The following is a 24707-nucleotide window of genomic DNA, read 5'->3' as shown; positions in this document are numbered from 1 at the left end:
GTGCTTAATTCTAAAACTCTGGGCAAAACCGTCACTGAAAAAGACCTGGGTGTATGGGTGGATGACAAACTTATTCAGTGGCCAGTGTCAGGCAGAAGCTACAAAGTCAAATAAAATAATGGGATGCATTAAAAGAGGTATAGATGCTCAGGAGGAGAACATAATTTTACCTCTATACAAGTCACTAGTTCGACCACACTTAGAATACTGTGCACAGTTCTGGTCTCCTGTGTATAAGAAAGACATAGCTGAATTAGAGCGAGTTCAGAGAAGAGCGACCAAGGTTATTAGAGGACTGGGGGGTCTGCAATACCAAGATAGGTTATTACACTTAAGGCTATTTAGTTTGGAAAAACGAAGACTAAGGGGTGATCTTATTTTAATGTATAAATATATGAGGGGACAGTACAAAGACCTTTCTGATCATCTTTTTAATCATAGACCTGAAACAGGGACAAGGGGGCATCCTCTGCGTTTGGAGGAAAAAAGGTTTAAGCATAATAACAGACGCGGATTCTTTACTGTAAGAGCAGTTAGACTATGGAACTCTCTGCCATATGATGTTGTAATGAGTGATTCATTACTTAAATTTAAGAGGGGATTGGATACCTTTCTGGAAAAGTATAATGTTACAGGGTATATACACTAGATTCCTTGATAGGGCGTTGATCCAGGGAACTAGTCTGATTGCCGTATGTGGAGTCGGGAAGGAATTTTTTTCCCCAATGTGGAGCTTACTCTTTGCCACATGTTTTTTTTTTGCCTTCCTCTGGATCAACATGTTAGGGCATGTTAGGTTAGGCTATGGGTTGAACTAGATGGACTTATAGTCTTCCTTCAACCTTAATAACTATATATACAACCCCTGACAAAAATTATGTAATCACCAGCCTTGGAGGATGTTCATTCAGTTGTTAAATTTTGTAGAAAAAAAAGCAGATCACAGACCTTGCACAAAACTAAAGTCATTTTAAATGGTAACCATTACTGACTACCACATTTTTTGTTCTTGATTTCTTTTAGTGTTTCTTAAAGCCAGGAAGTTGCCATTTGAAATGACTTTTTTGTGCCATGTCTGTTATCTGCTTTTTTTTCTACAAAATTAAACAATTGAATGAACCTCCTCCAAGGCCGGTGATTACATAATTTTTGCCAGGGGCTGTATATCAATAAATGATACAAGAGGTAAACCAAAGAGAATTCAAATGATCACCCTGGGAATAGGAAATTGGGTAGGAGAAGTTATCAGTCATAGTGCATAAGTCCGATACATTGAGATTTCATGCCACAGAATTTCATAGATGAAATGCATCACACTTTGAAACCCCACCTAATTATGGGGGATAATAAGGTACTTAGGCTGAAATCAAGAAGCGCACCTGAGTATTTACTGAGGGTAATTAATTATGCCATAATGGCAAAATTAAAAGAAGAGAACAGTAAAGTGCATATGCATAGATATCAAATGAGATAACATGGTAACACCGCCGTATTTGTTCTCCAAGAGTAACGGGGACCCGGCAAGACCTGATATCTGAGCATTGTATCTGTATAACCATTATGTATATAGTGTATTGTCTAGTGTGCCCGATTTAAATATGTAATTTAACCTTGGGCTGCTCTTTTATCTCGATCCACGAATCCACACATCTGTATTGTCGGATTAACTTTTCATGTTACCGGGGCTGGTTTGTGGCCCGATATATTCCCGTTAATGGACCGGGCTTATATCTAACAAGGAACTGGTGGCAGTCCTACTGGGCTGGCATCGCTTTGTCTCACTGGTGCTAGTGAAAGGGGCCTGTCAGGGTTGTCAGCGACTGCGTGGGCCATATCCTCTCACTCACCGTGCCTCCCTGTTCCCATGTGGACAGCGGGGTCTGTACCAAGCTGACCTTACGTGTCCCAAAGGGGTGCGGAACTTCACATTGGTGTAAGTGGAGAGATGCACTACTTGGTAGTGACATCAGGCGGGGTGGGCGAGGTGTAGGTTCATCACACCCTCTATGACACTACCCATTCATTGGAAGGCATCGTCCTAGAGGGAGAAAAAAAAACAAATGCTCACAGAGAATGTCATAACAGGCATTTTTAGCTTGATCTTGCTGAGAACTCTTCATCCCCATTGCTTCCTGTCATTACAGTTCTGTGAGAGGAGTAGAGCTACAGTGTGGGGAGCCTGGAGCATTGAAGATCATCGTGTGAGCCGGATTTGTCATATACTATGCTCTGAACCTTCTAGAATTATCAAGGCATACCATCTATCTTCTTTTTTTCTGATAGCTGTAGTAGATCCAGGGAATTTTATGTGACAAATGGTGGCCCCACAATAATGTTCACTGCACTGGAAGCAGTGTGTGTTTTTACATTTTTTTAATTAACCAGTGTACGGCAGTTACCTTCCCTGCAAAGAGCAGAACACTATGCTGAATGAGGAAGCAATGCATAATTTTAGCTGTGAAAAATTGCATTTTTGGGGCAGCTGTTTAATTGTTATAGTACATTGTAGGACATTAGGAGCCTAGGAAGAGCATTGGCTCCTTTAAGTCGTCCAAAATTTTTCTCTCTTTGGGGTCTTTTTGTTAGAACCCTGCCCGTCATAGGGTAAATATATATTTTTTTGGGCTGTTTAGAGGCATTAGCTACAGCAGCAGCAGTTCAGTATAAAACATAATGGACAGGCAGATATATGGGTTTGTAAGGGCTTTACTACTGGTTGCTTCATCAGTACAGTTTTGATCATGATGAACAGGAAGGCCGTGGCATCAATGAGCTGTTTATAAATGACCAGTTCCCACTGTGCCCCACTCATGGTCAAATCATTGGAACTGGCTCTGTTACTTGTAACGGCTGGCCTCTGCCCTTTGCTGTGCACCATGTCAATTTTTACAAGTTGCCTGATGCTTATCTGTCACATCAACTCCCTATGCCAGTTATTTAGAGACACATTATTGTTTTAGTATTGAGACTTAAGAGTTCAGTTGTGTGTATTACTCCATCATTCTTTCACATTGTGCTGTCATCTTGCATTTGTCTGGTGATTCCTGCTTAACCTTGGTCCTGTTGGTTATCCAGCTGTCTGGAAAAAAAAAACATACTGTCCACGGCCATAATTGCTGTTCCATAGGTGCACTTCACAGTGTCAGTTCCAACAGCAGCTTGTATACTTGAGGGCACATGACCGCCTGCCTGCGAAAAAAACGGGCAAATCCTGGTACAGACTTACTTCAGAAATGTATGGTTATCCTGGAAAATCTCTTAAAATCTATTCTCTTCTTCTCACACACTAAGGGTACCGTCACACAGTGCAATTTTCATCGCTACAACGGTACGATCCGTGACGCTCCAGCATCGTAACAATATCGCTCCAGCGTCGTAGACTGCTGTCACACTTTGCAATCTACGACGCTGGAGCGATAATTTCATGACGTATGTGCGATGTAGAAGCCGTTGGTTACTATGCGCACATCGTATACGATATATGTTACACCATGCGATCATGCCGCCACAGCGGGACACTAGACGACGAAAGAAAGTTTCAAACGATCTGCTACGACGTACGATTCTCAGCGGGGTCCCTGATCGCAGGAGCGTGTCAGACACTGCGATATCGTAACTATATCGCTCGAACGTCACGAATCGTGCCGTCGTAGCGATCAAAATTGCACTGGGTGACGGTACCCTAACTCACTGCTGTCACCCAATGTTTGTCCATATACAGTGCATTTTGTGTATTATGTCTTATTCTCTATATCTGTCCAACTGAGAGATAGTCAGAGGCAATTTCAACATCCTAGTAACAATTAGATGAATTAAATTAACGGCAGCTCTGCTATCTAGAAAAGTTGAAACAAAGACAAACAGACATGGCAACAAAAGCTTGAATAACTTAAGTAGATGACAGTTCATCTAGGTAGGTTTCCCAGAAACCAAAGGAGAAGAAATTGACATCAAATCCTGAGATCATTCCACTGAGCATTTTATAGCCCACTGTCTGAGCAAAAAAGGAGAAGTCTTTCACTTCTCACTCTTGTTCTGTTTTGGTAATAAAAGATTTCCACAGATACCAACTCCGGAAACCCAAGAAACAGAGAGAGTGTCCACATTTAAAGATCCTCCTGTAATACTGTTTTTTTTTTCTTTTAAGTCTAGTAGGCTGTTGTTTAGAGTCAGAGGTTTGAGAGCAGATCTTTTACAATTTCACACAAAAGCAAGAATTTCTTGCAATCTCCAAAAAAATCAATCATGTAAGTTTATCTTGAGTTCAGAAACGACATTAGCATGAAGGGTGCATCCTAAGTAGGGATGAGCAGACCTGTGGAAGTTCTGCTTTGTTGGGGTCTAGTGACCTTTAACCTAAAGTTGGGTTTGGCTACCGAAATTGTACCTCCAACTGTATTCCATGAACTTGAGCCACCATAGATTGCAGACGGTCCATTCTAACAGTATCGGCCAGTTATCTTGTTACTATAATTGTTACCACCAAAGTTAGGCAAACTGCAGCGAGATTGGTCAGTTCTAAATCATTTCAAGAGATTCATGGCTTTTACCCTTTGATGCCCAAACATATACAAGTGAAGAACCAATATTTAACTTGTCCTCCTTTTTGTTTCTTTTTGCTCTTTATTTTTACTAATTAAAATGCATGCTAAAGTTCACGTACTACTCCAACCTTACACCTGCTCTAAAGTCTTGACTCCTTCGTACACGACCATCCTGCTTCTCCCTTTTACCTAGTTCTGTGCCATAGTTCATGTAGATGTCAGGGAGTGTAAGAGACAGACACCACCTAATAGCACTGACTTACAGGCCTCTCTTTGTTTCTCCACTGAACATTTCATTACAAAAATATGGTGACAAGCACAGTGAAACATAAAGCTATATAAAAAAAAGCTAGCAAAGTAATTAAAAATGGAAATAGCACAACCTTTTGGCTTAATATGATTTTTTTAGTCCTTGCATTGATTTCTACAGTTTGTATCCGTGTCTTCATAAGCTAGTGATTGAATTTGCATACAATCTGTTTCAAAAGACGTTTATGACAAAAAATTATATTTTTTTTCTTGCCAGATGACTGTGCTTCAGAGGGACATCTGACAGTTACTGATTTTGAAGCAGCCAATTATGGTATCACACCATATATATATGAAGAACATAACATAATTACAAATGTGCCGCCAGCCCTTCACATCAAAAATCTATCATCTATTCCTAATCAACAGAGTCCATCTTTTGATTTATTTCAGACTGTTAAGCAAAATAAAAATAAAAAAAGGGATGCTGAACATCAAAAAGCTCATACAAGGGAGAAACCATACTCTTGTTCAGAATGCAGAAAATGTAATACCAAGAAAGAAAGTCTTACTGTGCATCAGAGAAGTCACACAAGTGAGAAGCCATTTACATGTCAAGAATGTGGAAAATGTTTTACTCACAAAAGAGATCTTGTTAAACATAAAAGTACTCACACAGGAGAGAAACCATTTTCATGTCCAGAATGTGGGAAATATTTTGCCTACAAAACTAGTCTTGTTGCCCATAAGAAAATTCACACAGGGGAGAAGCCATTTTCTTGTTCAGAATGTGGGAAATGTTTTAACAAAAAATCTAATTTGTCTGCACATCAAATATGTCACACAGGGGAGAAGCCATTTTTTTGTCCAGAATGTGGGAAATATTTTACTTACAAAACAAATCTTGTTGCACACAAGAAAATTCACACAGGGGAGAAGCCATTTTCTTGTTCAGAATGTGGGAAATGTTTTAAGAAGAAAGCATATTTTTCTGCACATCAAAGAAGTCACACAGGGGATAAGCCATTTTCATGTCCAGAATGTGGAAAATGTTTTACCTACAAAACAAATCTTGATACACATAAGAAAATTCACACAGGGGAGAAGCCATTTTCATGTCAACAATGTGGGAAATGTTTTACTTACAAAACAAATCTTGCTGCACATCTGAGAATTCACAAAGTATAATCCATTGTAAATTGTAAGATGGCCGCTGGTTGGGTGCTTGAGGGGAGACGTGTCATCGTAGTTATTAGCTGCGGTGATGTGAGCTTGGAAGCATGCACCAGCACATATAGTGCTGAGAGAGTTCTTAAGCTGTTGTAGGGCTGGGTTTTATGAGCAGTCATAAGAGTTGGGTGGGAATGACTGCTCTCATATCCCTACCAGGGGCGTGGTTTAGCAAATAAAATGGAGACAGAGTGTCTCATTCAGTGTCTGGACCTGGAGATGTGTGGATCTCCTGTGTGTGGATCTGTGCTAAGACCTAAAGAACCGGATACTGTCTCGAGCAGTCGGACCCGCTGTATTGTATGGGCTTTTTACTTCGTGTTTTCACCTTGTGCCGGAAAATACTTTTTTGTTTGCTATCCTGAGCAGTTTATGAACTTTAAATAAACATGCCTGGACGTTTCCGCGATACCGCTTCCTGTGCCTACCTCAATAGTAGCTGAGTGAGTACAAAGCTCTACAATTGGTGTTTCGAATGCGGGCAGCAATCCAGTAAAACTCATAGTGGCCAAACCGCATGTCCTCTGTAAAATCTGCCATCCAGCATGAGATGTCCGGCAGTATGAAGGAGCTTGTGAAGCATTTGGTCCAGGTGCAGCAGCAGCACTAGTTCACCAGACAACAGCAGCAAATAGTGCAACAGGAAACGAATAAGCTGTTGGCACAGCAGAACCAGCAACGACAACAACAGGAGGCGGTAACGTGACAAATTGAACTCGCTGAGGCGGTTAGAGAGAGGCTGGCGGTCTCCTCCCAAACTCCAGGTGATGACTCGTACGCCAGGAAGACTGTAAGAAGATCATTGCAAAAGATGACCCCAGGAGACGACATTGAGGCATTCCTGACGGTTTTCGAGAGGGTGGCGGAGAAGGAGAAATTGCTTCTGGAGCAGTGGGCGGAGGTTCTGGCGCCATATTTAACTGGTGAAACGAAAAAGGCCTATTATGACCTGAGCTTGCAGGACACTAAGGAGTATACTAAGTTGAAGACTGAGATCTTGTCACACTTAGGAGTAACTCTGACTGTCAGGGCGCAGCGGCTATACTACTGGGCCTATTGCGGTGACAAACCTCCCCAGTCCCAAATGTTTGATCTCCTACAACTTGTCCAAAAATGGTTACAACCTGAATCTTCCTCCCCAGCACAGATGGTGGAGAAGGTTGTCATGGACAGGTTCTTGCATTCCCTTCCTAGGCCAGTGCAATCCTGGGTTGCCCAGGGAGACCCCCAGAATGCAAATGAACTTATCATCTCCATATTGTGGTTCCCAAAGGGGGGAGACACCCAAAAGCGGAACTAGATCCACATCTTGGGGGTGCTTCCAAGAGCCCAGGAAGCGTCAGAGTTATTGTCCAAGGGCCCATTCCATAGTGTAATTTTATGAAGATGTGATACCCCAGGACACAGCTGCCTGTTGCCCCATGACTACCGAGACAATGGATTGCAGTGTAGGACGGCGCTGCTCGTATTTTGCATCTCCTGCCTGCGGTGCTGTCCCTCCACCAGGCGAGGGTTCGCAGGCATGTCCCATCTCACTGAACGGAGTGCAAGTGACTGGTCTGCTGGACTCCGGTAGTTTTGTAACCCTAGTGTGGGCTACAAAACTTCATCGGCTGGTTCCTGGGAATATGGTGGGCTTCCGCTATAACCACAGGGACGATAAGAACTACCCTGTGGCTCGAGTGGTCATAGTCATAAACTGTGGTACCGAGTCCCATGTGGTGGGCATAGTCCAGGACCGATTGCACCCCATTATAATAGGGCAGGACTTTGCGTTATTTTGGTTGCCCGGACAAAAGTCAGGTCCCTCCCAAAGAAATTGGTCGCAGGTCGCACCTGATGGGTTTCCTTTTTTGTTTGCTTGTTGGCGATGAGGATGAAGACTGTCTAAAAAGTCTTGCAATGGTAGGCTTGGATGCAATACAATAGATCAAACAAAACGACAGTGTATCCATTTAAAGAAAGAAAATGAAAAAATTTAACAAAAAAAAGGGACAATAATGGGGCTGTAGGAGGAGGTCAGTCATGGAAAAGCACAACGATTTATCACAGTATGTGGGCTATTATATTTTTATTAATAGTGGTTGGCAGTGTGAGTATATGTTTTTGATTTTTTGCATCGGATGTTATTGCAGCAGATGCTCAGCTGCGACACAGTATACACAGGCTGCAATAGATGTTATTGTAACAGATGCTCAGCTGTGACACATATACACAGGTTGTACTGGATGTTATTGTGGCAGATGCTCAGCTGTGACACAGCCCAAAATAGACTGCAGTGAATCTCATTGTAACAGATGCTCAGCTGTGACACATCATATACAGGCCGTACTGGATATTATTATAGCAGATGCTCAGCTGTGATACACAACACACAGGCTACATTGGATGTTATTGTAGCAGGTGCTCAGTTGTCACACACAGCATTCACATGCTGCAATGGATATATATATATATTCTTTATAATCCATAGAGTTGTTACATTGAGTAAGTACAGATGTCTCTTACAACCTTATTTTGTGTGGACAAGGAGGCGATAATCTGTGTAGGCGTCATGCTTTCTGGTAGGCTGTTTCAGATTTGATTTTGTAATGAATGTAAACCAATCCTGTCAAGCAACAGGTGTACATGATTTTATTTAATGAATGGGCATATCAGAATGTTTTATGTATTGTTCATATGCCTATGACTTTGAACTTTGTTCGAAACGTGTCAAGTGTTTAGGGGCTGCATCCCCGTACGATGTTTTCTTTCTTGACATGAGAAATAAATACTGAAGATTTTATAACATTTTATGAAGAGATGCCCGGTGCTGGAACTTTAATTTCCTTTTTTGCTATTGCTACTTAGTGGTATCCAGCCACTTGTTCCTGGCACCTGTGTTCATTTGGATTCCTGTGAGGCACCACTAATCCCTTTCCCTGCTCCCTGTATGATGTTGGACAGATTAAATGTGGTGGGCATTACAGAAACCTGGCTGAATGAAAGCCATGACTAGGTGACAAATGCAAAGGGTTACACTACCTTTATGAAGGACCTTAAAGACAAAAAAGGTGGAGGGGTGTGTACTTTCATTAAACCCAACTTATAGTATTGGGATTGATGTCACCTTTGTATTGTCAGGTGACGTCAAGTCTAGAGGTTAGTAATGAAGAGGCATCTATAAGACACCTATCCATTACTAACCCCATAGTGATATTATAAAAAGCACTCAGCGAGAAGAATCCTTTGATTGAAATAATGACACAGACTCCTTTGTTGAATCTAAGTTAAACCATACTCACTTAATCGCCCAGTCCACTGAAGCCAACGTCTCCTGTAAATGAATTAAAATAATAAACATAAATATTCCTCACCTGTCCGAAGTCAAGGGGTAATCCATAATGTCCCATGATGATCCTGATGACTTTGACAACAATGACTGGTCTCAAGCACACAGTTGGCTGCAGGGCCACAATCAGGGCATTGCTGTCCATACTGGTGTAAGGGGCCCGGAGAGCAGAAGCAAAAGAGGAAGGGCCCGGACTGCCTGAGACATACTGGCAGAGTGTCTGTCGCAGCCGGGCCCATCCTCTTTTCCTTCTGCTCCACGAGCCCCAGGGGCAGCATCAGTCAGCCATCTTTATTTGCTAATACAGACGTGCACACGTGCAGGATGTATAAATACAGCCCTGAATGGTGCGTGTCTGTAATGCCTGTGAAGCTCCTCTTTGGCTCCAGTGACAGGAGAGGTTTCCCTCTGTGAAGAGCGGTGCACAGAGTCCAAGGCAACAAGCAAGAAAGGGAACAGGTGAGTGGAGCCAGGTACGTAGGGTAATGAGATGTATGGTATTGAGACAGTTCTGAGGTGAGGGGTGATGGGAGATGCTGCTGAGGAAAGGAGAGGGGTGATGGGAGAAGCTGCTGAGGAGAGGGGTGATACAGTACTGTGGAGAGGGAAGTGGGAGTAACATTCCAGGGGAAAGGGGAGGAGCCTGACGGGACTTTTGCCTGTATGGCTGCTATTCACATACAGGAACCCCCTCTCTCATCTAATGATCTCAGCAGTCCGGATGCGGGAGGTGTGCAGTGGTGACAACAGGGCTCCCTGTGCTGCTGATTCCTAAATACATGACTCCTCCCATTTCCTGTCTTCAATTTTGAAAACAGTGAGTATATATGTGTGTGTATAGTGTGTGCAGGATGTGTGTTGTAATGTGAGTATATATGTACAGGGCCATCAGGGCATTACTGGTGTATGGCCCCCCATCTTCTGTTCACCAGGCCCCAGCGGCAGGATTCTGTCGGTGCAGTAACTGAACCTGTGTCTGAGATGCAGGTTGTTAAAATCCATTGTCATGCGGGCCCGCACAGCAATAGTTGAAAGCCGCCAAGCCAATCGGAGGCTGGCAGCTGATGTCAGAACACACATCGCCGGCATATGACGTCATTGTCATTCGCCGGCAAGTCCACGCTTGAAATGGCTGGAGGGGACATCGCCGCTGGACCGCGGCCAGGTAAGGAGAAAGTGTTTTTGCTTTCATTTTTTTTAATTGAAAGTGGCAAGCCCCAATTTGTTTTGGTGGGAGAATGGAGACACGTGGCATAATGGAGACAGATGGAACAGCATCATGAGGCACGATGGAGACAGATGGGGCAGGCTGGAGACAGATGGGACAGGATGGAGACACACAGTGCATGATGGAAACAGATGGGACAGGGTGGAGAAAGATGGGGCAGAATCATGGGACAGATGGTTCAGGATGGAGACAGATGGGGCAGGATGGAGATAGATGGTGCAGCATGGAGACAGATGGGGTAGGCTCATGGGGTAGAATCATGGGGCAGGATCTAGACAGATGGTGCAGGGTCATGGGGCAGGATGGGGACAAATGGTGCAGGATGGAGACAGATGGGGCAGAATCATGGGGCACGATGGAAAAAGATGGGACAGTATGGAGACAGATGGGGCAGGATGAAGACAGATGGGCAGGAGCATGGGAAATGATGGAGACACGTGGGGCAGGATGGAGACATGGGGCAGGATCATGGTGCAACATGGAGACAGATGGGGAGGGATGGAGACATGGTACAGGATCATGGGGCACGATGGAGACAGATGGGACAGGAAGAAGACAGATGGGGCACGATGGAGACATGGGACAGGATGGAGACAGATTTGGCAGGATGGAGATAGGTGAGGAAGGATGGAGACAGATGGGGCAGGAGCATAGGCCAGGATGGAGACACATGATGCAGGATCATGGGGCACGATGGAGACATGGGACGGGATGAAGAAACATGGGGCACGATGGAGACAGGGGGCAAGATCATGATGCTAGATGGGGAGAGACGGAGACAGATGGGGAGGGATGGAGACAAGGGACAGGATGGAGACACATGGAGCAGGATGGAGACATGGTGCAGGATTGTGGGGCACGATGGAGACAGATGGGACAGGATGGAGATGTGGCAGGATGGAGACAGATGGGACAGGATCATGGGGCATGATGGACAGGTTGGAGATAGATGGAGCAGGAGCATGGGCCAGGATGGACACATGGTGCAGGATCATGGGGCACAATGGAAACAGATGGGGCACAATGGAAACAGATGGGGAGATCATATTGGGTAGGATTGGGCATCACATGGGGCAGAATGGATACTTATGAGGGCAGGATGGGAGAACATATGGCTGGAGACAGGAATGAGACAAGGGGGTTAGGATGGGGGTTATTACCACTGTAGGGGTTAATTAAGGGATATTATTGCAATGATATATTTTATTTTTTGAGGATTCTGTTTTCAATGGGGGGTCCTGTTACTGTGCAGAGCGACACTGTTGCCTTTTTTTCTTCATCTGGTGTAGTGTAGAAGTTGGGAAAAGATTAAGTAATGCGCTCTGCAAGTGGTGCTCTAGATAACTGTGTTCTTTCCTGCAGAGATGAGTCCTTGCTGGAAGAAATTATAGCAGACTATGCTGGATGAAGATGAAAAGCGAAGATGAAGGACTTCACCTAGAGACATCATTGAGTCAGTGTATTACATGTATACACACACTATACAATGTACTGTATATTATATACAGAGCTCCTGTGTATAATGTCACTAGTGCTCACTGCATTACCTGTACACTGACAATATATATATAGAGAGAGCTCCTGTGTACAATGTCACCAGTGATCACTGTATTTCCTGTACACTGACGTATACAGAGCTCCTGTGTATAATGTCACCAGTGATCACTTACCTATACACTATATACAGAGCTCCGGTGTATAATGTCACTCGTGATCCCTGTATTATCTGTACACTATATACTATATGCAGAGCTCCTTTGCATAATGTCACTGATGATCACTGTAATACCTATACACTGACACTGTATACAGAGCTCCTGTGTACAGTGTCACCAGTAATCATTGTATTACCTGTACACTATATACAGAGCACCAGTGTATGTCACTGGTGATAACTATTACCTGTACACTATATACAGAACTCCTGTGTATAATGTCACCAGTGATCACTGTATTACCTGTACACAGACACTGCAGAGCTCCTGTGTATAATGTCACTGGTGAACACTGTATTACCTGTACACTATATATTATATACAGAGCTGTGTATAATGTCACTGGTGATCACTGTATTACCTGTACACTGACACTATTTACAGAGCTCCTGTGTATAATGTCACCAGTGATCACTGTATTACCTGTACACTGACACTATATACAGAGCTCCTGTATAATGTCTCCGGTGATCACTATTACCTGTACACTGATACTGTATACTAATTGCAGATCTCCTGTGTATAATGTCACGGTGATATTAGTATTGTTTTTCTATTAATGGTCAGTATTGTAGTATTCGGTCACTGTTTTGGTAATATGTGGTCTGGCGGTATTTGTTCCTTGCGTGTGGTTTTATTTGTTCACTATGTGGTGGTAATCTGTGTTCCGGCCATGGTGTGGTGGTTTTTGTACCTTGCATGTGGTTTTATTTGGTCACTATGTGGTGGTAATATGTGGTTTGGCCATGTTGTGGCGGTATTTCTACCTTGTATGTGGTATTATTCGGGTGCTATGTGGTGGTAATATGTGGTCTGGTCATGGTGCGGTGGTATTTGTTCCTTGTATGTGATATTATTGGTCATTTAAATAATTGAAAAATAAATAAAAATATTCCTAAAGAGTACAGGATATTTTAATAAATGTTTAATAAGTTACAGTAAAGTAGGGCCCGGCCAGAGGAGTCTACCTTGTTGTGGTGGTGGATTAAAAAAATCTTGGCCAAAACAAAAGCTGCTTTCTATGTATGTGCTCTGGTGTTCGATGAGAACTGTTAATGTGTGATTAGTGATGATGTGCAGAAGTGGAGTTTTTCCATGAGAAGGTGGTGGGACTGTGGATGGTTTGAGGGGTGAGGCTGGGGTAGATCCAAGGCAGAGTCTCAAGGGGCCCCCGAAAATTATGCCAGTATGGGGCTCCGAAATTCCTAGTGGCAGCCCTGGCAGCCGCCTACGTTTAAAAAAAATATGTAATATGGACTAACAGGGACAATGACAAGTTCCTTTGGGTCTGGATCTGGCAATAATAGAAACAGAAGTTCGAAATCAAGTGACTTCAGGATTCTACACGCCACAAACACGTTCAGCGCTCTGGCACACCAGGATCATGGTTGAGTCGGCGGCCAAGACAAAGAAGATATCCCATTGTAAGTATTTCATGCTTTTCTTGTAGGGGACCTATGTGAGTAAAGTTTTTAATCAACTGGTGCCAGTCTACAGGGGCAGTGTGGGTATGGTCAGTCAAAAAACTCAAATAATATTGGAAAGAAAATCTGTGGCTGACATCTTTATTTCTGCTGCATGTTTGCTTTTAATACAGCTGCTAATCCACCCACTTAAAGGATTATTCCAAAAACATCAAGCAGAGGATAACTTGCTGATCGCTGCGAGTCTGACCAATGGTATCCCCAGTGATCGGAGATTGGGGCTTTGGAACCCCCGACTTCCCATGTCCTGAATGAATTCCATTACCTCAGCTCCATTCATTGTCTGTGGGACTGCTGGGAAAGTCGAGCGCTGTATTTGGCAGTGCCGTAGACAATGAATAGAGTACATAAATCTGTATCATTCAAGACGGGCTGCAGTGCTTCGATCTCATAATTGCTGGGGTGCCAGCGGTCAAACTCCCAGCAATAAGCAAGTTACTCCCCGTATTATAGCATCTTACAGATTTTCTAGAATACAATAATCTCTGGTGTCATCGGAGAATAGATTTCAAGGACTCCTCTATTTGGGCCTTGGATAAAGGCCATTACTAATAGATTATATGACATTTATGTGGCTCATGATGCCACCAAGGTTGGCCAAGACAATGCAAATTGTTATATACTACGTGGCTGTGCTCTACACTACGTGGGCTGTGCTATATACTATGCGGCTGTGCAATATACTACGTGGCTGTGCTATATACTACGTGGCTGTTATATACTATGTGGGCTGTGTTATACACTATGTGGCTGCGCTGCATACTATGTGGCTGCGCTGCATACTATGTGGCTGCGCTGCATACTATGTGGCTGCGCTGCATACTATGTGGCTGCGCTGCATACTATGTGGCTGCGCTGCATACTATGTGGCTGCGCTGCATACTATGGCTGCGCTGCATACTATGTGGCTGCGCTGCATACTATGTGGCTGCGCTGCATACTATGTGGCTGCGCTGCATACTATGTGGCTGCGCTGCATACTATGTGGCTGCGCTGCATACTAAGTGGCTGCGCTGCATACTACGTGGCTGCGCTGCATACTACGTGGCTGCGCTGCATACTACGTGGCTGCGCTGCATACTACGTGGCTGCGCTGCATACTACGTGGGCTGTGTTAAATGCTATGTGGGCTGTGAGACTCTTTCGCCTGGGGCCCTGAAAAACCTACAGCTGGCCCTGGCTTCACTGATTGGTCGCGGCCGGCCGTGAACAATCAGCGACAGATGCAGTCCGGACGCGAATTGGCACGGGATTTGAACCACGCTTCGCTAATTGGTCGCGGCCGGCCGAATCCTGTGTATTCATTGCATTATTCTGAAATCTTCATAGATAAACACATACATATTCTAGAATACCCGATGCGTTAGAATCAGACCACCATCTAGTGTGTATATATCTATATGTGTATATATCTATCCATATTATCTATATATATCTATATCCATCTCTATCTATGTATATCTATCTAGCTTCTCCACACGGCCCATTATTACCCTCCCCCCCTCTCCACACGGCCCCTCATTATCTAGAGAAATATTTAGTTACATGAACTCTTCTGGTGGAGGCACCAAAGGAACTTTTCCTAAAGTGAACCTCTTAGCCTCAAACTGCTGAAGGTCTTCTTGTGACAGTTCATATACAGCGGTTGGTAACAGTCCCAGGAGAAGAAACACTGCTGGATCTACCTGAAGTTGTTCCAGCTGTAAATAAAAATAACACCGATACTTCTTGTCAGCTGAAGTGCCTGGAAAAAATGGAAATCTAAGTTTCAATATAGATACAAAAAAACAACACACAACCCAAAATATTGTGAAATGTAATTAGCAATGTGGATGCTAGAAGACAGAGCTTCTTACACTGGTTTACATTTGTAAAATTAGAGCTTCTGACTATCGATTGGCAAGGCCTTGGTCCATCGATTACATCAGTAATCTCTGGCTGCAGGACGGGAGCCCCGAGAACTGCCTCTTACCTGACAGTTCTTGCTTTGACTAGCCGGCTTAGCACACTGTCACATGTGCAACAATTATATTGCGGTAGAACAGCTAATCAAAACAAGAGCCGTAGATTGATAAATATTAATTGTTAATTGAATTATTCTTATTCTCAATTCTGTACTGAACACATTGTCTTTTGCTGACATTACAAAAGTTATTTATGTATATATAGCTCAGAGTATAAGTTAACACCATATAGAGAGAACACGTGGTCTGTGGGACATATAAATAATGTCTCTTAGGCCGGCGTCACACACAGCGTAAAACAATACGGTCCGTATATTACGGCCGTAATACGCTGAAAAGTCCCGAAAATAGTGGTCCGTAGCTCCTCCGTAGGCAGGGTGTGTCAGCGTTTTTTGCGCATGGCATCCTCCGTATGTAATCCGTATGGCATCCGTACTGCGTGGTTTTCTCGCAGGCTTGCAAAACCAACATACCGCTATAGAAGTGATCCATGTGTCCCAAAAAAAAAAATATATATATATATACTGTCTATATATATATATATGTCAGTAGACACATATATGTATATATATTAATATGTATTCCAGCGCTATACAGCTTGAAAGCCAGTAATTCAATTACCGGCTTTTTCTTTCTCCTTCCTAAACCCAACATGATTTGAGACATGGTTTACATACAGTAAACCATGTCTTCTCTCCATTTTTTTTGCAGATTCCACACTACTAATGTCAGTAGTGTGTATCTGCAAAATTTGGCCATTCTATCTACTAAATTAAAGGGTTAAATTGCGGAAAAAATTGGCGTGGGCTCCCGCGCAATTTTCTCCGCCAGAGTAGTAAAGCCAGTGACTGAGGGCAGATATTAATAGCCTGAAGAGGGTCCACGGTTATTGCCCCCCCCCTGGCTAAAAACACCTGCCCCCAACCACCCCAGAAAAGGCACATCTGGAAGATGCGCCTATTCTGGCACTTGGCCACTCTCTTCCCATTCCCGTGTAGTGGTGGGATATGGGGTAATGAAGGGTTAATGTCACCTTGCTAATGTAAGGTGACATTAAGCCAAATTAATAATGGAGAGGCGTCAATTATGACACCTATCCATTATTAATCCAATACTAGTAAAGGGTTAAATAAAACACAAACACATTATTTAAAATTATTTTATTGAAATAAAAACAATGGTTGTTGGAGTATTTTATTCTACGCCCAATCCAGTCACTGAAGACCCTCGTTCTGTAACAAAAAAAACATAATAAACCAACAATATCCTTACCCTCCGCAGATCTGTAACGTCCAACGATGTAAATCCATCTGAAGGGGTTAAAATATTTTGCAGCCACGAGCTGTGCTAATGCAATGATGCTCATGGCTGCAAAAACCCCGGAAAATGAAGGTGAAGTAGGTCAATGACCTATATTTACCTGCATTTGCAGTGAGGCGCCCTCTGCTGGATGTTTCTAGATCGTGGGAACTTTCCTAGAAAGCTCCCAGGCTCGAGTTCATAAGAGGCGCCCTCTGCTGGTTGTCCTCATATGAACTCGAGCCTGGAAGTTTTCTAGGAAAGTTCCCACGATCTAGAAACATCCAGCAGAGGGCGCCTCACCGCAAATGCAGGTAAATATAGGTCATTGACCTACTTTACCTTCATTTTCCGGGGTTTTGCAGCCATGAGCATCATTGCATTAGCAAAGCTCGTGGATGCAAATTATTTTAACCCCTTCAGATGGATTTACATCGTTGGACATTACAGATCCTCGGAAGGTAAGGATATTGTTGGTTTATTATGTTTTTTTTGTTACAGAACGAGGGTCTTCAGTGACTGGATTGGGCGTAGAATAAAATACTCCAACAACCATTGTTTTTATTTCATTAAAATAATTTTAAATAATGTGTTTGTGTTTTATTTAACTCTTTACTACAATTGGATTAATAATAGATAGGTGTCATAATTGACGCCTCTCCATTATTAATTAGGCTTAATGTCACCTTACAATAGCAAGGTGGCATTAACCCTTCATTACCCCATATCCCACCGCTACACGGGAATGGGAAGAGAGTGGCCAAGTGCCAGAATAGGCGCATCTTCCAGATGTGCCTGTTCTGGGGTGGCTGGGGGCAGATGTTTTTAGCCAGGGGGGGGCCAATAACCGTGGACCCTCTCCAGGCTATTAATATCTGCCCTCAGTCACTGGCTTTACTACTCTGGCGGAGAAAATTGTGCGGGAGCCCACGCCAATTTTTTCCGCAATTTAACCCTTTAATTTAGTAGATAGAACGGCCAAATTTTGCAGATACACACTACTAACATTAGTAGTGTAGAATCTGCAAAAAAAATGGAGAGAAGACATGGTTTACTGTATGTAAACCATGTCTCAAATCATGTCGGGTTTAGGAAGGAGAAAGAAAAATCCGGTAATTGAATTACCGGCTTTCAAGCTGTATAGTGCTGGAATAAATATTAATATATATACATATATGTGTCTCAATGATATATATATATATACCTATTCTATGTGTAGACATTAATTCTACCTATTCTACTGTAAGCTGTCAGTGTGATTTTACTGTACACCGCACTGAATTACCGGCTTTTCTCTCTAACACCGCTGCGTATTTCTCGCAAGTCACACTGCTTGTCCGTGTGTAATCCGTATTTTTCACGCTTCCATAGACTTTCATTGGCGTATTTCTTGCGCAGTACGGTGACAAACGCAGCATGCTGCGATTTTGTACGGCCGTAGAAAGCCGTATAATACGGATCAGTTTAATACGGCAGATAGGAGCAGGGGCATAGAGAATAATTGTGCCGTATGTTTTGCGAGTTTTACGGACGTAGTTTCTGCGCTCTTACGTCCGTAAAACTCGCAAGTGTGACGCCGGCCTTAGGAGGGTGGGTTGGTCACGTGGGGGCTGTCACCTCCTGCCTTCACCATCATTCTTACAGGGTTACAGTCTGTTTAGAAAGGATCGTAAAAATCGGAGAGGAGGAGGGGTTTGTCTCTATGTAAAGTCTTGTCTAAAGTCCACTTTAAGGGAGGATATTAGCGAAGGGAATGAGGATGTCGAGTCCATATGGGTTGAAATTCATGGAGGGAAAAATGGTAACAAAATTCTCATTGGGGTCTGTTACAAACCCCCAAATATAACAGAAAGCATGGAAAGTCTACTTCTAAAGCAGATAGATGAAGCTGCAACCCATAATGAGGTCCTGGTTATGGGGGACTTTAACTACCCGGATATTAACTGGGAAACAGAAACCTGTGAAACCCATAAAGGCAACAGGTTTCTGCTAATAACCAAGAAAAATTATCTTTCACAATTGGTGCAGAATCCAACCAGAGGAGCAGCACTTTTAGACCTAATACTATCTAATAGACCTGACAGAATAACAAATCTGCAGGTGGTTGGGCATTTAGGAAATAGCGACCACAATATTGTGCAGTTTCACCTGTCTTTCACTAGGGGGACTTGTCAGGGAGTCACAAAAACATTGAACTTTAGGAAGGCAAAGTTTGAACAGCTTAGAGATGCCCTTAATCTGGTAGACTGGGACAATATCCTCAGAAATGAGAATACAGATAATAAATGGGAAATGTTTAAGAACATCCTAAATAGGCAGTGTAAGCGGTTTATACCTTGTGGGAATAAAAGGACTAGAAATAGGAAAAACCCAATGTGGCTAAACAAAGAAGTAAGACAGGCAATTAACAGTAAAAAGAAAGCATTTGCACTACTAAAGCAGGATGGCACCATTGAAGCTCTAAAAAACTATAGGGAGAAAAATACTTTATCTAAAAAACTAATTAAAGCTGCCAAAAAGGAAACAGAGAAGCACATTGCTAAGGAGAGTAAAACTAATCCCAAACTGTTCTTCAACTATATCAATAGTAAAAGAATAAAAACTGAAAATGTAGGCCCCTTAAAAAATAGTGAGGAAAGAATGGTTGTAGATGACGAGGAAAAAGCTAACATATTAAACACCTTCTTCTCCACGGTATTCACGGTGGAAAATGAAATGCTAGGTGAAATCCCAAGAAACAATGAAAACCCTATATTAAGGGTCACCAATCTAACCCAAGAAGAGGTGCGAAATCGGCTAAATAAGATTAAAATAGATAAATCTCCGGGTCCGGATGGCATACACCCACGAGTACTAAGAGAACTAAGTAATGTAATAGATAAACCATTATTTCTTATTTTTAGTGACTCTATAGCGACAGGGTCTGTTCCGCAGGACTGGCGCATAGCAAATGTGGTGCCAATATTCAAAAAGGGCTCTAAAAGTGAACCTGGAAATTATAGGCCAGTAAGTCTAACCTCTATTGTTGGTAAAATATTTGAAGGGTTTCTGAGGGATGTTATTCTGGATTATCTCAATGAGAATAACTGTTTAACTCCATATCAGCATGGGTTTATGAGAAATCGCTCCTGTCAAACCAATCTAATCAGTTTTTATGAAGAGGTAAGCTATAGACTGGACCACGGTGAGTCATTGGACGTGGTATATCTCGATTTTTCCAAAGCGTTTGATACCGTGAAGAGGTTGGTACACAAAATGAGAATGCTTGGTCTGGGGGAAAATGTGTGTAAATGGGTTAGTAACTGGCTTAGTGATAGAAAGCAGAGGGTGGTTATAAATGGTATAGTCTCTAACTGGGTCGCTGTGACCAGTGGGGTACCGCAGGGGTCAGTATTGGGACCTGTTCTCTTCAACATATTCATTAATGATCTGGTAGAAGGTTTACACAGTAAAATATCGATATTTGCAGATGATACAAAACTATGTAAAGCAGTTAATACAAGAGAAGATAGTATTCTGCTACAGATGGATCTGGATAAGTTGGAAACTTGGGCTGAAAGGTGGCAGATGAGGTTTAACAATGATAAATGTAAGGTTATACACATGGGAAGAGGGAATCAATATCACCATTACACACTGAACGGGAAACCACTGGGTAAATCTGACAGGGAGAAGGACTTGGGGATCCTAGTTAATGATAAACTTACCTGGAGCAGCCAGTGCCAGGCAGCAGCTGCCAAGGCAAACAGGATCATGGGGTGCATTAAAAGAGGTCTGGATACACATGATGAGAGCATTATACTGCCTCTGTACAAATCCCTAGTTAGACCGCACATGGAGTACTGTGTCCAGTTTTGGGCACCGGTGCTCAGGAAGGATATAATGGAACTAGAGAGAGTACAAAGGAGGGCAACAAAATTAATAAAGGGGATGGGAGAACTACAATACCCAGATAGATTAGCGAAATTAGGATTATTTAGTCTAGAAAAAAGACGACTGAGGGGCGATCTAATAACCATGTATAAGTATATAAGGGGACAATACAAATATCTCGCTGAGGATCTGTTTATACCAAGGAAGGTGACGGGCACAAGGGGGCATTCTTTGCGTCTGGAGGAGAGAAGGTTTTTCCACCAACATAGAAGAGGATTCTTTACTGTTAGGGCAGTGAGAATCTGGAATTGCTTGCCTGAGGAGGTGGTGATGGCGAACTCAGTCGAGGGGTTCAAGAGAGGCCTGGATGTCTTCCTGGAGCAGAACAATATTGTATCATACAATTATTAGGTTCTGTAGAAGGACGTAGATCTGGGGATTTATTATGATGGAATATAGGCTGAACTGGATGGACAAATGTCTTTTTTCGGCCTTACTAACTATGTTACTATGTTACTATTCTCCACGGATGACAGAGGACACACAGAAGGAAAGAACAACTGGTAGCTTTGATTCTACTCCATGACAGAAAGATGACTTCAGACTTTACACAGACGGCTTTTACCATTCAGAACTTTGGGAAAGATGTGAAACAAACGCTGATAGGAACAAATGGACAATCTGTTCGTAACTATTTCATCTATTTTTATGTTTTGCTGCAATGTGGTTTTTCTGTGGACAATTCAATGAAGCACTACATTTTTTATGAAAATATCATGACATTTGTTATTTAAGAGTAATGCACCTGGTAAATAGTCTTGATTAAATAAATGTGCAAAATAAGCATATTTAACATAGATACCGAAGAGGTAGGAGGCAGTTCTCAGGGCTCCGGTCCAGCGGCCAGAGATTACCAACGTGGCCAATAGACCAATCATGTGAACCAATTTGCACCAACTCTTGTCAAAACCTGTAACATGCCAGACGTTAATTATAGGGGTTTTGTCTGTGAGCTGGGGGCTTAGAACAAAGACCAAACTGTTTAATGCACAGAGCCACTTTTGTGTTGGCAGAGATATGTATACCTATTATTCTCTATGTCACCATTAAAGGGGTTTTGTTTGCACAGAGGGCATTGACAGCACAAAGGTGGGATATGCTAATGTTCTACAGTGCAAAGTCCACCTGCTGCGCCTCCCACCAACTGCAGGGACAAACTGGCCATCAGTTCTTTGCTTTTTAGACAGCACATTGTTGGTTACCATCTCTAAGGCCTCTTTCACACATCAGGTTTTTTTTGCCATCAGTCACAATCCGTCTTTTTTAGAAAAAAAACGGATCCAGCAAATGTTGCTGCTGGATCCGTTTTTTTTCCCATAGACGTGTATTAGTGACGGATGGCCTTCCGTTTCATCCGTCGTAAAGTCTTTGTCTGTCTGCCGGAGACAACGGACAGTAACGTTTTTGTGAACGTCGAAAAATCCGACAGCGATGGATCCTGCGCCGTCCGTCGTTGGCTATAATGGAAGCTTTTGACGTAAACCAAAAAGAGACAGGTACATGCATATACTTGTAGGATCAACGACGAGACAGCAAAGTGCTAATCACAAAAATTCAAGTTTTATTTGACACATCAAAGAAAAAACAGACAGAACACACTATTAAAAACATTTAAAACTTGTTCCACATTGAACAATCAGTTAGATCCAAACGGCATATAATTGATGACAATCAGTACATATCATAGCAAAAAGTGCCCGGCTGTGAAATATATTTAAATACAAGAAAAGTCCATAGTTTATACTTTCTATTTTTCAATGCGCTAGGTTATAATATATACCAATCAGAGTGGTCTCTGGTAGTCCATAGGGCATAGGCAGCACCTCACAATATGGTGATTACAATCCGAAACCATACAATGCTAGAACCAAGTGCCCTCATACATATATAAATTCCTGTTAGTGTGGGCATCCACATAGAGTCTTGTATAGAGGGTGTCCCAGAGCACAGATTAACACATGAATACTCCCTTTCACCCTAAGAGTAACAGAAAAACAAGAGGTACACTGCCTGAATAGCGAGTTGGTCATACTCCACCCTATACCGTCTCCAAGTCCACTACCGTCATCATGGTCCTAAGTGCACTGTTACAGTCCGGGCATGATAGCTGGACCCACGCGTTCCGGCACACCCTGTGTCTTTCTCAAGGTGGTACTGTCTGAGATTAACTAAATGTGTCTATTTATAGGTACCTTAAATTATGTTCATGTTGCAGCTGTGAGACACAGCTCCGCAAGCATGCAGATGAATCTGTGCGCTGCTGCCCCGGAAGTGGAGTTCACAGGTCACATGGGTTACTGACGCCGAGAGTGGAGTAGTAGAAGACGCCTCCCACAGAGTTTCATATTGTGGAGTGCGCCTGCGCATCCATTCACATCTCAAAATCACCCACACGGCTTAGTTTTTAGCAAAGGGCACCTACAATGGGGTGCCCCAATGGCCAATAGTACTTCCACGTTTATTACACCAACATTTTACTCATTTTGTAGGTACTGTAGGAGACGATCCTCCCTTGTATAGAGTGCGCGTGCGTACTCTTTTGGCGTCCGTATGGGCGCAAATAGCGCATCTATACCACCACTGACTGCATGCAGCGAAGCTCCTCCCCTGTATCGAGGAATAACGACGCCCACAGTCAGCCAGCAGCGCTCGGCGCTCCACCCCCCCTGTATACATTGGGCAGGCGCAGTTAGATGGAGCCCATGTGGGCGCATATGGCATGAATGCCAGCGTTAGATGTGTACAAGAATTTCACCCCTTGTTTATATATTCGCGAGCGCTTATACTACATAGAGAGCGCTCCAAGTACACCCCCCCCCCCCAGAGTGCCATAGATATGCATCATCACTAAGGGCCTGTGTGGGCGCAAATGGCGTAGGACCCGACGTAAAGTACGTCCAGCACAATTACCTCTACGCCTAGAATGCATACACATCTTCAGTCCGCCTGGGGCACCACAGCATACTGTCCCCACGGTTTATAATACGCATACTTGGTCGCCCAAGCCTCAATGGGCTCGGGCGGCTTAAGTGCCATCAGTACGTACAGTAGCGTTGCCCCAGTATCCTACATGCGCAAGCGCCTTGCTCCTGTTGGAGGTGTTTAAAATACAGAACCCCCCCCATCCCAATAGACGAGCATGGTTAAACAGAACCCATGTGGGCTCAGGTGGCGCATGTGGCCGAGTCAAATATGTACAATAGGGGTTTAACCCTTGGCCATACTTGCGCATAGCCTTATTCCTCACTATGGGCGCTCAAAATAAAGATCCCACAGTATACAAGAGTACACATCTAAACACTGTGAGCCCATGTAGGCACACATGACCTGAACACTAACACTAAATGCGCACATCAGTCTTACCCCTATCATCATGGGTAGAGAGACCTACATTGACAAGAAAATTAAAATTAGAAGAAACTTCATTTATCAAAAAGGCCATCCATCCCCCCCATTGGGGGTTACAAACATTAGTGAACTGGCAGAGGGTGCTCATCCCCTATAGACCTGCCGTTAACCCCCTTAGAGCTTTCAGTCCATGCATAACTCAGTTTTGGATTCTTGAGTGCTCCGGGTTTCAATGCAGTGTCAGATGCGGGTTCGTCTTCTTCTCCCATCCTTGGTCCATAATTTTGGTTAGAACTAAAAAAGGGGGGAGACAAGACATCAGGAGAGAGAAAAAACCTAAATAAATATAAGTAGATGAAAGAGTGTTAATAAAGGGGAAGAC

At 43.2% G+C, this 24707-nt stretch overlaps 1 protein-coding gene and 1 long non-coding RNA gene across 2 annotated transcripts in view; one reads left to right on the top strand and one right to left on the bottom strand.

The window, feature by feature from the left end:
* The window catches only part of LOC138663750 (zinc finger protein 665-like), a 106339-nt gene that overhangs the window by 47923 nt on the left and 33709 nt on the right, over positions 1-24707 (top strand). Inside the window, exon 7 of the mRNA XM_069750079.1 lies at positions 5071-5975. Coding sequence (XP_069606180.1) covers positions 5071-5975 — 905 coding nt within the window. The remainder of the gene's footprint in view (positions 1-5070; positions 5976-24707) is intronic.
* LOC138663753 (uncharacterized) lies at positions 1496-23210 on the bottom strand. The gene is made up of 3 exons (XR_011318232.1): positions 23170-23210; positions 15467-15525; positions 1496-2038 (listed from the first exon to the last, which is right to left on the bottom strand). It is a non-coding gene; the product is annotated as an uncharacterized lncRNA (long non-coding RNA).

The sequence above is a fragment of the Ranitomeya imitator genome, chromosome 2, assembly GCF_032444005.1.
Source record: "Ranitomeya imitator isolate aRanImi1 chromosome 2, aRanImi1.pri, whole genome shotgun sequence".
In the NCBI taxonomy this organism is placed as follows: domain Eukaryota; kingdom Metazoa; phylum Chordata; class Amphibia; order Anura; family Dendrobatidae; genus Ranitomeya; species Ranitomeya imitator.
The sequence above is the reverse complement of the archived record's forward strand: the minus strand, read 5'-3'. Positions and strand labels throughout refer to the sequence as shown.